We start from the raw sequence: 16,711 nt of genomic DNA on the forward strand, positions 1-16,711 counted from the left end.
TTCTCTCGACAATCCTGGATCCACAAGACTCAGAACAGCAAAGCGAAACTTCATTGGACAAATTTTGTTCGATGACACACACAGAAAATGTATTATCAAACATCGGTGTACAAAAAGAAACATTGAATGCAGGGTTGAAACACCTCAAGAGTTTTTGAAGATGACTGTAATCCTCACCGCAGTTTCTCCTGCTCCCGGCGCAGTTTGTCCCTCTCAGCCTGCTCTGCCTGGGCCTTAAGAGCCTTCTCTCTCTCCTCTTTCTCCCGGGCGGCCCGGCGGAACTGCTCGAAGCTGTCGCTAGACGACTTCACTGCAGACAAGGGCGCTGACGTGGACTTCTGGGCCAGGCTGGCCCACGAACCCATGTTCTTCAGTTTCACATCCTGACCGACGGATAGATGGAAAGATAGACGGATGGCGACAGACAGACAGAGAGCGAGTGAGACAGACAGATGACAGCGAGGGAGGGGATTGAGGGAGAGCAGATAAGAGATCCATTGTTGTATTTACTTGTGAGGCACAGCTGAGTGAGCATACATTTTAAATCATTTGCTTTTTATTTTACTGGGCTGATGGTGCCTGCATCTGATGGTCAGTCTCAGCGAAGAGAGAGAGCAGCAGACTGAGCGTCCGTCTCAGCGGAGAGAGAGAGCAGCAGACTGAGCGTCCGTCTCGCGTCATCCCTCCGCTCTCCCTTCCCTCCACTGACACTGACCAAAAAGGGACACCGTCTTCCAGCTGACGGCGAACCTCGAGTCGCACCGCATTATTTCTGCCTCATGCACAAATTCATGTTGTTACTCCTATGAACAGAGAAAGTGAAATATTCCTGGATATTAAAAAAGACCCAAGCCGCTAACAACAACAAGCCTTATAGATACACTTTCCTCCTCATTCATTACTGCTGCACTGCTTGTTGTAGCGCTGAGTGGAAATAGGAAGAATGCGCATTTTATGGGTTATAAAAGTGTTGAATGCAAAGTCTTGACAGCTCTGAGTAAGAACTTAAGCATGAACTCATAAAAACAGCAGCTCTTTGCTGTGTTGGTTGACAGTCTCTCTCTAGTTGTGGTTATAAACGTTTTGAAATCTCACAGTATCAATTTTGCTGTAGCTTTCTTTTATGCCTGCTACGTTACTGCAGACACTGTCATCTGAGCAATCTGATTGGCCAGCGGTGGCATAGTGCACTTGATTTCCTCTCCAGGCCCACCGGGAAGGCAGGGTTTTTGTACCTTCAGACACATGAAATGGCAACAGTTTTCAGCGCCGGGTAAGCATTGGCTGCACCTACCAACAGCCCGAGACAAATAAAATAAAAATAGGAACACAAGAGTTTATCGTTGGGTTTTTTACAGAAATGTTTGGCGATCTACACTGATTGAAGTGGATTTAACAAGTGACATCAATAAGGGATCATAGCCTTCACCTGGACTGTGGTGGAAAGTGCTTCATGTTTTGTATACTCTGTATTACATTGATATTTTAGTCATTTAGCAGATGCTCTTATCCAGAGTGACTTACAGGAGCAATTAGGGTTAAGTGCCTTGATCAAGGGCACGTCGACAGATTTCTCACCTAGTCAGCTCTGGGATTCAAACCAGTGACCTTTCGGTTACTGGCCCACCGCTCTTAACCGCTAGGCTACCTGCCACCAATAGGTTTATAATAAGGTGTGTGTGTGTGTATGGCAACGTGCTGCTCTGTCTTGCACCCACCTGTACCTTTTTGGGGGCGATGGGCGTTTTGGGCTCCTGTTTGAACTTGTCCTTTTCTGGCAGGGGGAGGAGGAGGAGGAGGAGGGAGGACCGCTGGGCTCTGAGGAACGGATGACCGGCCTTGAGCTGTCCATCGACTTCACATCTGATGCACGTAAACACAATACAAGGAATACAGAACATGTCAAAAAGAAAAGACATAGTGCGCATTCGCTCGCTTGTTTTACACACAATCACGTTCATTCTTATGGAATGTGTGTTTGTCTACAGATGTGTGTTTGTCTACACTATACTGTTCTTCCACACACATAGTACACCCCCATAAATAGTACACCCCCATAAATAGTACACCCACAAATAAAACACACTAGGCTGGGCAATCATTTCCGCATTTCCTGCCCTCATTGGAGATCATTTCCACACTGCCATCAAAACACTTTGAAGTTGTTGGAATCATGGAAATATGATTATTCTAATTCTATAGTAGGTACTTTGAATACAGTGTTTGACATGACAACGAATGAAAATGCCAAGGAGATATTGTGACAGAGTAGAAACCAAAGTGTTGGTCAGTGTTTCCCAGGGGACCATATAATCTTTGGCTACATTGAACGTTTTCTCTTAGTTCATGTAGCTAACATTCATTGCTTGCCTATTCCTTTTTGATTTAGAAGACCCCGAGGCACAAACATGCAGATTGAGGCCTACACTAGCACAGAAATCAGGTTGTATTAGCTAGCTACATTTGTTCTGACGCAGAACATTCATTAGCTAGGCAGCTGACTAGCGATTAGCATTAGCAGCTAAGACGATTTATTTGAGCCAAAACTTGCCAACAAAAGACAAACTAGCTGTGTGCGGACTGCAAGAGAAACTAACAGTGTAATTGTAAAACCTTTGTGGATTTATATTAAGGAGAAAAGTGGAAAGCAGCATCTGCTGCATTGACTATGCCGACTCAAGTGGTCTCGTGGTTGAGCAGCAACTGTCACTTGAGTGACAGGGGGCGGGGGCTTGCTGAGAGAGCGAGAGCGACGACTGAAGTAGCGGAGTAAACTATAAAAGAGGACGTTACACACGGCGGAGTGGCGTATTTAACAAACCAAACATTGAAATACCGTTATAGAACGTAAAGTAAACACCCAAACCAGAATATAGTAAGATATAGTATACCGCCCACCCCTAACACACACACACACACACACACACACACACACACACACACACACACACACACACACACACACACACACACACACACACACACACACACACACACACACACACACACACACACACACACACACACACACACACACACACACACACACACACACACAGTTTTGTATTGCTATCCTTGTGGGGACCAAATAATTGATTCCCATCCAAAATCCTACTTTCCTTAACCTAACCTTAATTCCAAACCCTAAAACCTAAAATAAATGTAAAAAATCCTTGTGAGGACTGGCAAAATGTCCCCACATACCAGTGTACTCACTCTGCTGTGCATGGCCTGGTAGAGAGGGCTTGCTGTGGCTGTCTGGGTGTTTGTGAGGGTCTTGTCTCATGGCTGGGCTGAAGGGCTCTCCTCCTCTCATCACCGGAGAGGGAGGCAACTTCTCTTCTTTCAAGGCTACCAGGGCCGAGGGTGCACGCTGCTCCTTCAACACACAGCACACGGCCGGACAGGGTTAACGGCACATTCTGGAAGATGTTCTGCTCTTCAATGGTCGTTTCCATGAATGATATACACCCATTAAAAAAAACACACTCGTGGTTGTGGCTTAAATGCTTGCTGTCCCTTCAACAAGCACATAGAAATGCAGGTTAACACGTACATTCCTCAAACACAGAGGTTCTACCGAACTTCACACGGCACAACCAGACAAGTCAGGGATTCAAATCGTGTGGTTTTCATTCAAATACTTTCAGCTTTTGTTTGAGCCTGCCCACAGGACACCATTTTTTTTTAGGACTAGTCAATGAACCGGGCAAGCTAAAACAATCCAGCGAAGCTGTAGTACATTGAGAGAAAACATCATTGGAATGCACGTTGGCAAAACCGATCCAGATGCAGACCGACAGAAATAGAGACAGATACATGCGCTACTCACTTTCTTGGGCTGCAGGTTGTGTGGCGGAGACTGGTGCGTTATGGGGGGATACTGGGGGAGGTGGGGGGGAATGCATCATGATGGGGGAGGGGTTCTCCCTTAGGTGCCCTGTAAGCAGAACAGAGGGAATGATTAGAATCACCATTTAGTCTGCTTCAAAAACCTACAGAGCAGTGTCCTAACATACCGAAACACACGGCGGTCGAGGTTGTCTCTTTTGCAGTCACGCTGTATAGATTGCTATGTTATAATAATGTAGTTCCTGAGACACTACACACTTCTCCAGGTTTTGTGAGATCTGAGGTCTTCCAATCAATCAACCAATTTAATCAACCAATCAACACTTGAGTCTCACCACTGTTATATGGATCAGCCTTGATCTGTCGAGGGGAGGGGTGTTGCTGTTGCTGGATGATGTGCTGTGCTTTGGCGGAGGCCTGCATTGACCCCTTGTGTTGCCCTGCAGCGGCCTGCCTGTCTGAGTGACCCGTCTGCTGTGCCACCGGCCCCCTGGGAGGGGTAACCCATCTGGGCATGCTGCTGCAGGTGGCGGGCTACTTGGTGCGGGGGTAGAATCTGGCGCGAGGGGGGGATGGGCTTGGATTGGGGCTGGGGAGGCTGGACTGAGAGCTGGGGGGGCTGAAGAGAGGCGGTCTGGACCTAGGATAGGAGGATAGGATCAATTTAATGTCCCAGAGGGCAAATTTTACCAAGACACAGTGACTCTGTATAAGAAATAAACAATGTACATTACACACACAACAAACAATACAAATATTATATACACACGTGTACCCAAAGAAGAGTAGCTGCTGCTTCTGCAAAAGCTAAAAGGGATCCAAAAAAAAACTAGGGCTGACCCCATTTAGTTGACTGGCCGATTGGTTGGTCGATAGAATAAACTAAATCTGTCGACCAATAGCCGAACAGTTTATTTTCATGGCGCACAAGGCACCTGTCTGATTTGCGCCCGTCTCGGTGGACTAATCCATTGCGGCAACCACCGGTATGGCACAGTCCTACACTCGAAGACATATGTATATGGTTATATTTATACAAAATGGTGCAACCTAATATTATTTTATAACAAATGCGCTTTCCCCCGCGTTGGATATGGTCGCTTGTCCACGGTTTTTGAAACAATCTTTCATGCACCGTAGAATTGCTGCTTTTCCCTATGTTGCTGTGTGTTTAATAGCAAAATTAACCAGCATATTGGGCTTGAGAACAATGCTGCAGGGTTTGCAGCAGAATAGACAAGGTAACAGCCCTTGCCTTACGCCCTATTCAGACGGGACTCGTTTTACAGGGGGTGGTCAGGTAATGTAATTATGCGCACAAGCACAAAACACCACATCGGTCATTTTAGTCTGGTCCAAATCTGCACATGGCAGGAGAGAGTAACCATTCACGCCAGGAGGGGGAGGTTTATTTTGGGGGGGGGGGGGCAGCTCTCGGGGGAACTGTGGGAGGATATTGGATGATTGGCGGTTGGGAGCTTGGGCCGGTGGCCAATGGGTCACTGGTTCAGGTCCCCGTTTTAACTTGGTTGGGAGATCTGTTGAGGTGCCCTGGGGGTCGGCGCTTGACCCTGGGTGCTCCTGTGGGTCGCTCTGGATGGGAGACGGTTAGATGACTGAATGTAATGTAAATGTTGAGGGGGCTTCACTGCAGGTAGATTGCAGTGGCGGAAAAAGTATCCAATCCAGACTGGTATTACTTATTGTTTCCCCTGTTCCAAACAGGTCACAAATCATATGCAAGCTGCTCTCGCTCCTATACCCTGCTTTCTCTTGATCTCATTATGACAATAATTAGTATGATCATCATCATAATAATTAATGTCATGATTCTTCATAGGCTTTGTAGAGTAGCCTTGTACAACCACCATCGAGCTGTAGGCCTAACAGCGCTTGGGAGTTTATTATAACCAATTCATTGATGTGATTATGACAGGCTATAGGTCAGGCTCTATTGGTCACACGCGGTGCTTACAAGTTTCACGTAAAGAGAGCAAGGGTTGAGGGAATAGGGAATGTTTTTCCTAAACAAATGAGGGATTTCGGTAACAGAACTCCAGTCAGAAACAAGTTAAGAAACTAAATGGCTGTAATGATGTTGCAGCTTCAGCACGGACAGCGCAATGCTGTGCTGTCTTTCGCTGCGGTAGGGAGGAGAGCGAGACAACGTGCGCCAGTCACACAGGCACTCACTGTCTTTTTTAACAGTGTGACCATCGGCCTCAGTCATTTGTGTCTTAATTATTGAATCAAACAGTGTGCTTAAAGCATCAGACAAGCTCAGTGCATATGTGGTTGGTTTTATTCAAACACATAGGTTGTGTCTGCCTATATATGGAAAAATAGGTTCAAAAGTTTCAACCTATGGATTGAACATGACGACTCTCGGTCGACCAATTTTTTTTGTTGTTGTCGGGGGCAACCCTAAAATAAACATATGACACACTCAACATATACACAATACAGACCTGTACAGACTGCAGGAGGGGAGCCTGGTTCTGTTGTTGGCGAACCTGGAGAGACTGCATAATCTGCTGGGGATTGTGTGGTTGCTGGCCAGGTCTTCCCTGGCTCTGTCCCTGGCTCTGTCCCTGCTGCAGGTAGAGATGCATCTGAGGTAAGGGTGGAATTACCTCCTCATCGTCCTCCAGGAGCATCTGGGGGGGCTGGGAGGACAGCAGGCCCTGAGGGGTGAGGGTGGGGGGGGACAAGGGCCGCTGCTGCAGGGACTGAGGGGGTGGGGTGGAGGATGTGGGGCGGGAGGTGGTGCTGGGGTGGAGGGGCTTGTGGCTGAAGTTGTTGTTGTTGTTGTTTGTAGGGTTGGCTGGGGCGCTGGTTGCTGCTGCTGGGGGGGTTTGGGAGGTAGAGCTGCTGCCCTGTGGCTGGGTCGAGACGGCTGCTGGGGCAAGGCGTTGTGCAAAGCTACAAGTGAAGAGGAGGAAGGGAAACAATGACAAAATGTGGTTAGGAGAGTCAGGATGGAAACATCACAATGAAAAAAAGTCAAAGGACTGCCTAGTTAATCTAATCATAGGTCAATAAATGCTGGGTAACGAGGAACCGATTTATTGCAGAGCTGGGTTCAGAAAGTATTTTCTTTCAAATACTTTTTTTGCGTTGGATCGATCCTGCCCAGTGCACCAGATGGGTGGCGTTAGCACATTCTGGACTATTCCATTAGCCCCATTACTCCAAGCAAGCTCAATCAACCACAGCTCAAATATGAGAAAAAAATACAAAAATAATATCTGGCAGGTGTGGCTGGAAGAGGCCGGGACTTACCTGGGTTAGGGTTGGGGAGGATGGGGTGCTGGTTGAGAAATGGGTGCGTCTCCGGGGACACGGGCCCTGCTGCGGAATGAGCGTTGAGGTGGGGGGGCACGGCAGGCGACGAGGAGTGGTGGTGCTGGGACAGGTGCATGAGGGGCTGCTGGCCGAAGTGGGGCAGCGAATCAAACGTGTTCTCCAGCAGCTGGGAGGACTCCAACGCCGTGACCGTTACCTAGACATGACACACAAGCGCAATCATACACTGAACTTCACGGATGCCAAATGCTTTTTTAAATCAGCTGTGTAGTCCCGCTGTACAGTCACCATCCTTACCAAATCGTATTGGCCACATACACATATTTAGCAGATGTTATTGCGGGGGAGTGAAATGCCCTAATATATATGTTTATATGTTAGGTATATCGTCTTGCCGTTGTTTTTAAAATCCTGTAATGAGCTTTTACAAAAACAGACAACCAAATGCAATCATATCTAATAAATCAAATCTTACCGGGGGAGGAGGGGCCATGTAGGTGGCGGGGGAGGGGTTATGTTGCTGTTGCTTCAGGTGGATGCTGGGCTGCAGGACAGGAGCCTGGGCGTGAGGGTGGCCCTGGGGGACCGGACCAGCTCCAGACATGGCATGGTGGAGATGGGGCTTCTTCCCTTCGTTGGTCCCGTGGCCTTTCTTCTGTTTCTGTTTAGGAGCCACTCCTGACAAGAGAAGGGCGAGAGGAGATCCTGACTACTGAACAAAGCTTTCGTCTAAGAATTCTGAATACGTGATAAAAAATCTGTTTTAACACAGCCACAATGTGAGATAGTCAAATGTTCAAGTATTGACCACGCATGTGAAATACGCACGAGGTAAATAACGAGGCACGAGTGAAATACCTCAATGTTATGCTTCAAAGAAGATAATAAAGGCTTAAAAACAACATTTGAGGAGTGAAATGAGAAGGCCTTGCAGCGTGTCCCTACCCTTCTCCTCATCACTGTCTGAGGAGCTGGAGTCGCTGCTGTCCGAGTCAGAGGAGGAGCTGGCCTTGGTCTTGGCGGCCGTCATGGCCTCCATAGTCTTCTCTGCCACTATAGGAGGGAAGCATGTGACTCGACATCTTCTCAAGACAAACTATCTTCCACAAACATGTTAGGTCAACATAACACACTGCATTGCTCAAAGTTAAAGGAAACCGCTTGGTAAAACAATATATATATATATAGTGTGACAATACCTTGTTATTCATGTTTTGTAACTGTAATTTTGGGTTTCATTTGAATTAATTATGCAAATTTATCCAATTACAAGTGATTTGTAGGGGGTCGGGAGTTTGTTTGGCCATAGGGGGAGGCAAAGATACGCATGTTGAGACTCACCAGGAACCTTCTTCTTGTTCTTGCGGAGGCACGACGACACGTATCTCTCCAGCTCTCTCAGCGTGGACGGCTTGAGCGTCTCAAAGTCGATCTCGATCTCGTCGGGGTTGGAGTTCTTCAGCGAGGGCTCTCTGGACTGGATGATGTGGACCACACGTCCCAGCTTGTCGCCGGGCAGCTTGTTGATGTCCAGACTCAGCTGCCTCTTCTCCTCGTACGACATGGGCTTACCCTTCTCCCCGGGGGCTCCGGCTGCAGCCGGGTCCTCCTCCAGGCCCTCCCCCAAGCCAGATACGGGCTGCAGAGCTGGGGGCTGCTGCGCTGCCTGAGGGCCCAGGGCTGAGGAGCGGTTGTTCTTCACCGCACCTCCCTCCTTCTTACTGCAAAATCAGAGCAGAATATATAAACCATCAGCACTATTTCAACTGGGAGAGAATAACCTTTCTATTCCAATGTCCAAACAAGCATACTACTTCGAAATAAGTAGTGAATTCTTAGTAGTGTGCCAGTATATGGACTTTGTAATGTAGCATCCGTAACATAACATCTCCGTGAAATGCAGAAAGAGCCCAAGGCAGATCATATCATGTTACCACACTTGCCATGGAAATGAGACCAGAAGCTTATAAAACAACAAAACAGGTGCATGAAGTAATTTGACAAAGGCAATCAAGCGCTTTGAGGTCAGCAACGTTTATAACGTGTCAATACAATCCCATGCGCTCAGCAAATTCTGTGTCCCCTTGTAAATGTCACAGGTCCTGACTTCTGTACTAATGCCACACCTAAGACAGAAATTCCCGTAGTTGTGTATTGTACCGTGTAAAGACGGATGGAGAACCAGGCCAGTGCAGTACAGAGGGGTAAAACAACAAACCAGGATCAATGAGTTAGCCAGCTAACTTTAATAAGCAACCGGAAATAACTCTTGGGTTACTGGTAAATTTGATTTCAATTTGTTTTATCAATTAGACCATGCCCATTTCAAGCTCCTCTTTATAAAACATTATAATATCAAAATAGTCAGGCAAGTTAGCTGGCTTACTCCTTGGTCCTGCTTTGTAGCATACCCCTCTTCTCAGCTTGGCTCAGTAGTGTGAAAAAGCTAGTATCGTTCCTACCTGGGTTTCTTGGTCTTCTTGGGCAGGAGCTCCTTGTTGTTGTTGTTGTTGCTGCTGCTGCTGCTGTTGTTCTTGGTCTTCTTGGGGAACTGAATGGCCGGCTCCGGGATCTCCTCCACCGCTCCTTTCCTTCTGTGCTTGTCTTTCTTCTTCTCCTTCTCTTTCCTCTTTGGTTTACTGGCCTGTGGCTGCGAGAGGGCCGCCAGCTGCTCATGGACAGCTTTGAGCTGAAACAGACAGACAGGAAACCCAACGGTCAAAAAACAGTGGATAGGCATTAACTGGAAGTGACCAAATATCCCAGGGGGTCAGAAATGACACAGCCCCCCTCATCCACCCTCAGGGATTCAATTAGATTTTAAACAACTTTATTTATCCATCAAATGTATCACAAATGGATGTTATTAGTGCCAACAAAGAAAAATCAGGAAGATGATAGGTATGAGGGGGTTATGGTTCATTACAATAATGTATGATGAATAGAGATGTCAGAGAAGCTGGAATCCCTCAATCCAATCCTATTTGTATTCAATGATGTCATTTCGGTCTTTCCTCACCTGTTCCTGTAGCTCGGCCAGTCTCTGGGCTCTCTCCTCCTCCAAGTCGTTCGTGGACGATTCCGACTCCGATGACGAATCACTGGAGCTGTCCGAGGAGGAAGCGGGGTGTTTGACCGAGGAGGCAGGACCTAGAATGGAGGCGGGGTTTAGGATGGGCGGGGGCTGGGACTTGATGATGGGGGCAGAGGACTGGAGCAGCGCGGGGACAGGAGCCGAAGCCAGCGTCTCCTCGGGCTCGTCTGGCATCTTGGCAAAGCGCATCTCAAACACGTCCTGTCGGAGAGAGAGAGAGGACATACTCAGTGTCAGAGTCTGGATAGAGAACAGAACTGGGTGGCGTTCAATAGGGCACACCGCAGCAAAACTAGTTGCAATGGATAAGCAAACATCGGTGTTCAGGAACTGGTAGTATTCTATGAATTTCACTCGATTTCAAAACGTATTCTCCCTACTGAACAACCTTGATTTCAAACACATCTGCTGCACCCGTAAAACATTAACACAGCAAATAGTTTAGCAAACAGGTACATGAAAAGGCGTAAGCTCATGTGGGCATTTGTTATGAAACCGATTTTTGTGACATTTCCCTTGTGTATATATATATATATATATACACCTTGCATGTGTATCTGTCACGCGTGAATGTTACCATTTAAATATTTACAATACATCTTTATGTTACCAGACTTAAGTTCCTTCTGGAAGATGTAAGTAGTGAACTGGAATTCTGAGGGTGTTATTATTAACCATGTCAGACGTTTTATTACCTGTAGTTTGCGTGCCATCGCCACCACCTCGTGGTCGGGTGGGTTGTACTTGTAGCAGTTGGAGAACATTAACCGCACGTCGGCAGCAAACTCCTGGGCGTCTCTGTACTGCCGGTTGTCCAGCTTCACCTACAAACACATCACCACATTGTCAACCACAAAACCACGTCGCAATGTTGGAAGCCTTTTAGAGAGGACTAGGGAATTCCTTAGAGAGCTACACTCCTTCAGGCTTTCTTTCCAACCCTAACCCAACATAGGGCTCTCGTCTGGTCAAAAGTAGTGTATATATATATATATATAACACTACTTTTGACCAGACGAGAGCCCTATGTTAGGGGAAAGGGTGCAATTTGGGACGCATCCATAATAGTGTTCCATTCAAACCCACCTTGACGGTGGCGAGGTCCATGGGGTGTTTGATGATGTCGTGGTAGTCGTGCAGCCCCAGCATGTCCACGTCGACTGGCTTGTAGAAGGGCCAGGCGTAGGCAGCGTGCTTCTTATGTAACATGTCTCGGACCAAGCTGGAGCAGTACCGTAGCTGCTCCTGCTGCTTGGGGCTATGAGCCCCTACCCCTGGTCCTACGGGTCCCCCGAGACCGAGACCTATCCCGAGGCCCAGGTGGTGCTGGGAGTCCGGAGCCTCCTTCTTGAGAAGCTTGGTGGGCCTGGCGCTTTCTCGCCGCGGCAGCGTCTTGCCCGACTTGGACTCAGCCGGAGAAGACTCGCTCAGCTGGTCGTTGGCCGTGGGGGTGGTTGTGTCGGCTTTCCTTTTCTGGCTCTTTCTCTGCTGGAATGGGGGAAGGGAAGAGGGGGATAGAGAAATGAGGGGCAAGGGAGAGGGACAGAAAGGGGACGGAGAAGAGGCAGAGCATGAGAGGAGAATGTGATCGTTTTAGATCCGATGCTTAAAGTAATACACATTAGTGTACTTATATCAAAAGCATTCTGAACTGCGATTGACTGAGCTTTCCTGGTGCAATGGAACCAATGGAGTAACCCTAAAAGTGCAAACACTGCCCATTTGGCACTCCAGAGAGGTTCAATTAAATGCTCATACTATTTGAAGGAACACAAATACTATTTGAATCAAGGGTCGTTCATTATACATCAAATGGAAGAAAACTGATTGAAACAGGGAGGGACCACCTCGAAACTCCCATTCTCATTTTCCATTTTGCGCTATAAATGAACATGACCAAGTTCTGCAAACAATATACCCAGCAGCCTCCCCATGCATGCCAAACCCTCCATCCTACTCACTTTGGCCATGGGCACAGGGTTCTGCAGTATGGGGGCGGTGCTCTGAATGGACGTGGGGGGCAGGGTGGTCTGGGTGGGGGGAGGAGGCACGGTGGTCATGATAGGGAGCTTAGGAGGGGCCTGGAGTGGCAGGTCCGACGGGCCCAGTGAGTAGGGGGCCCCGAGCTGTGGCGCGTGGGCATGGGTGTGGACAGGTAGCATTGGGGGCACGCGGGAGGGCAGGGCCTGCATGAGGGGCTGAGGAGGTAGAGATGGAGGCCCCTGTTCCTGGGTCTGTTGCTGCACTGGTGGTCCTCTGGTCTGGGGGCCTGGGGAGTGGCTGGAGAAGCCACGTGTCTGGGGGGTGGTGGACGGAGAATCCATAGTCGGGCCTGGCTTCAAGTTCAGACCTGGGAGGGTGAGACACAGAGACAGAACAATGCATGAATGAATGAATGAAATTGAATAAGTACAATAATTCTAAGATGTCAATTAAATGATATCCAGCACAGGGTCCAGCTATGCATATGGTTTTTTAACTTTCTAGCTAAGTGGCTAAATGTCAAGATCAAGCTTCTTGATTACAGCAGAGACATAGGGCCCTATAAAATCTACATTGAACTTAGTAGGGAATCAACTAAATGTATTGAAAATGTAGCAATTAGCCCAAGTCTACCATAAAGACATGAAAAGAATGCCTAATTGATTCGCATTTCCTGCAACTTTCTGAAGAGGCAAGGAGAATTCCCCGTCTGTATGTACGAAGCGCGCGTCTACCACTTTGTGCAGCTGTTAGCATGATGCTAATTAAAAGTCTTCTGGTAGATGGAAAGGCTTTCCCAAAAAACCTTCTCAATTAAACATTAACTACAAAGTAGCCTCTGCCTACCTGGCAGAATGATATCATGATTATTTACATCAATCCAGTGGATATTTGTTTTACAAACCATACCATCACTTGTGCCAAAACAACACAGCTAAAAACAGCCTCTTGCTGGTGTGCACTGGAATTAAAGGGGGTACTACACCCAAATGTTTTACTTTCTCAAATTTTGGCGAGACCTCAAGTGGTCTCCTGATGTGGTTAAAAAAATTAAAATACAACTACATATTCATCATCTCCAGCACCACCACATCAACATGTGAAAAGTCTGCATTTCTATTAGAGGTCGACCGATTTAAATCGGTATGGCATGGCCGATTAATTAGGGCCGATTTGAAGCTATGACAAATCGGTAATCTGCATTTTTGGACACCAATTATGGCCAATTACATTGCACTCCACGAGGAGACTGCGTGGCAAGCTGACCACCTGTTACGTGAGTGCAGCAAGGAGCCACGGTAAGTTGCTAGCTAGCATTAAACTTATCTTATAAAAAAATAATAATAATCTTCACATAATCACTATTTAACTACACATGGTTGACAATATTACTAGGTTAACTAGCTTGTCCTGCATTGCATTTCATCAATGCGGTGCCTGTTAATTTCTCATCGAATCACAGCCTACTTCGCCAAACGGGTGATTTAACAAAAGCGCATTTGTGAAAAAAGCACAATCGTTGCACGAATGTACCTAACCATAAACATCAATGCCTTTCTTAAAATCATACATATTTAGTTAAAAGAAATTCATGTTAGCAGGCAATATTAACTAGGAAAATTGTGTCACTTCTCTTGCGTTCATTGCACGCAGAGTCAGGGTATATGCAACAGTTTGGGCCGCCTGGCTCGTTGCGAACTAATTTGCCAGAATTTGACATAATAATGACATAACATTGAAGGTTGTGCAATGTAACAGCAATACTTAGACTTAGGGTTGCCGCCCGTTCTATAAAATACGGAACGGTTCCGTATTTCACTGAAATAATAAATATTTTGTTTTTGAAATGATAGGTCATTAATACGGTCAAATACGGAAACTAAGACTCATATTTCTGTGTGTTTATCATATTATAATTAAGTCTATGATTTTATAGATCAGTCTGACTGAGTGGTGGTAGGCGGCAGCAGGCTCGTAAGCATTCATTCAAACTTTAACTGCGTTTGCCAGCAGCGCTTAGCAATGGAATTACAGCGCTGTTTATGACTTAAGCCCATCTACTCCTGAGATTAGGCTGGCAATACTAAAGTGCCTATTAGAACATCCAATAGTCAAAAGGTATATGAAATACAAATGGTATAGAGAAAAATAGTCGACGTGTCATAATTCCTATAATAACCACAACCTAAAACTTCTTAACCGGGAATATTGAACCACCAGCTTTCATATGTTCTCATGTTCTGAGCAAGGAACTTAAACGTTAGCTTTTTTATATGGCACATATTGCACTTTTACTTTCTTCTCCAACACTGTTTTTGAATTATTTAAACCAAATTGAGCATGTTACATTATTTGTTTGAGACTAAATAGATTTTATTTATGTATTATATGAAGTTAAAATAAAAGTGTTCATTGTTCATTCAGTACCGTTGTAATTGTCATTATGACATTATATATATATATATATATTTTTTAATCGTATCGGCTATTTTTTGGTCCTCCAATAATCGGCGTTGAAAAGTCCTAATCGGTCAACCTCTAATTTCTATGTTTTGTAGTAAAAAAGAGGAACATAAGTGTTTACAATCACATGTGATTTCAACCAATTATGAGTAGGCATTGCATACTAATTGTCTTCAAATGTCATTGGAAACACTTACCTCCCTGTATCTTTTTTATACTACCAAACATAGAAACGTGTTGTTGATATTGGGGTGGTGCTGGGGATAATGAATGATGTGGGGAAAAAAGAAGCCATCTCTCTTTAAGCATTGGTGTGGGGGGGGGGGGGGAGACAGAACTATGGGGGAGACTAAACTGAAATGGGGAAACGTAATTTGGGAACAAATAAAACGGAATGAGGCAAAAAACATGTAACGGATTTTATAGGGCCCTAAAGATCCTGGTTGCCTTAAATAGTGTTGTGGGTATAAATAATGAAATAATTTATTTTTAAACTGCACCTCTTGTGTGCACTTACGGTAATACCGTATAACCCGGTATGGTACAAAAATGGTATGACGGTACACAAATGTGGATACCGCCCAACCCTAAATTTAATTCATTTAAATGTATTTTGGTGTCAGTTGGCAACCCAACCCTTACGGGATTAATTGACAGAAACATTATGATGATTCACAGTGATAATTCCTCCTTTTATTTAGTTTGAAAAGTGGAGGTTGCTCACTTGAAACACAACATGAAAAAAAAGAGATGACAAAAGACAACTTCCAGCAACTATGGTGGACATGTAACCTGGTTGGAAACCCCAGGCCAGGGAAGTGTGTGTGTGTGTGTGTGTGTGTGTGTGTGTGTGTGTGTGTGTGTGTGTGTGTGTGTGTGTGTGTGTGTGTGTGTGTGTGTGTGTGTGTGTGTGTGTGTGTGTGTGTGTGTGTGTGTGTGTGTGTGTGTGTGTGTGTGTGTGTGTGTGCTGTATCCTACCTCCTTCCCGTCGGCCCCGGCCTCGACCCTTGCCGGTCATGACAGCAATCTCCGTCTCGTCCTGGGGCATCTCAGTAATCTTCTGCAGAAACATCTTCTCCAGCTGCTCAGCCATTAACACTATGTCATCTCCAGGCTGCAGGCATGGGGAGACAGACACTCCATGTTGATACAGTACCAGAAACCAAAACCTAGACATACCTAGGATCTAGACCTAGCACTACCTAGGACCCAGACATACATTTATCTAGCACTACTTAGGACCCAGACATACATTTATCTAGCACTACCTAGGACCCAGATATACATTTATCTAGCACTACCTAGGACCCAGACATACATTTATCTAGCACTACCTAGGACCCAGACTTACATTTATCTAGCACTACCTAGGACCCAGACATACATTTATCTAGCACTACCTAGGACCCAGACTTACATTTATCTAGCACTACCTAGGACCCAGATAAATATTTATCTAGCACTACCTAGGACCCAGACATGCATTTATCTAGCACTACCTAGGACCCAGACATACATTTATCTAGCACTACCTAGGACCCAGACATACATATATCTAGCACTACCTAGGACCCAGACATACATTTATCTAGCACTACCTAGGACCCAGACATACATTTATCTAGCACTACCTAGGACCCAGCTATACATTTATCTAGCACTACCTAGGACCCAGACATACATTTATCTAGCACTACCTTGGACCCAGACATACATTTATCTAGCACTACCTTGGACCCAGACATACATTTATCTAGCACTACCTTGGACCCAGATATACATTTATCTAGCACTACCTAGGACCCAGACATACATTTATCTAGCACTACCTAGGACCCAGACATACATATATCTAGCACTACCTAGGACCCAGATATACATTTATCTAGCACTACCTAGGACCCAGACATACATTTATCTAGCACTACCTAGGACCCAGACATACATTTATCTAGCACTACCTAGGACCCAGACATACATTTATCTAGCACTACCTAGGACCCAGACATACAT

The 16,711-nt window shown here is 46.0% G+C and overlaps 1 protein-coding gene across 1 annotated transcript in view; it reads right to left on the bottom strand.

Annotated features, from left to right (window-relative positions):
* brd4 (bromodomain containing 4) overlaps nt 1-16,711 on the bottom strand; it is a 34,698-nt gene that overhangs the window by 4,205 nt on the left and 13,782 nt on the right. Inside the window, 21 exon segments of the mRNA XM_046304352.1 lie at nt 178-383; nt 1,719-1,781; nt 1,784-1,863; nt 3,205-3,379; nt 3,833-3,898; nt 3,900-3,940; nt 4,188-4,347; nt 4,349-4,492; nt 6,321-6,590; nt 6,592-6,663; nt 6,665-6,774; nt 7,135-7,354; nt 7,634-7,836; nt 8,104-8,211; nt 8,500-8,879; nt 9,621-9,847; nt 10,178-10,453; nt 10,948-11,076; nt 11,339-11,740; nt 12,214-12,602; nt 15,677-15,812. Of these exon segments, the coding sequence (XP_046160308.1) occupies nt 178-383; nt 1,719-1,781; nt 1,784-1,863; nt 3,205-3,379; nt 3,833-3,898; nt 3,900-3,940; nt 4,188-4,347; nt 4,349-4,492; nt 6,321-6,590; nt 6,592-6,663; nt 6,665-6,774; nt 7,135-7,354; nt 7,634-7,836; nt 8,104-8,211; nt 8,500-8,879; nt 9,621-9,847; nt 10,178-10,453; nt 10,948-11,076; nt 11,339-11,740; nt 12,214-12,602; nt 15,677-15,812 (3,857 nt within the window).

This window comes from Oncorhynchus gorbuscha, linkage group LG16, assembly GCF_021184085.1.
Source record: "Oncorhynchus gorbuscha isolate QuinsamMale2020 ecotype Even-year linkage group LG16, OgorEven_v1.0, whole genome shotgun sequence".
Classification (NCBI taxonomy): Eukaryota; Metazoa; Chordata; class Actinopteri; order Salmoniformes; family Salmonidae; genus Oncorhynchus; species Oncorhynchus gorbuscha.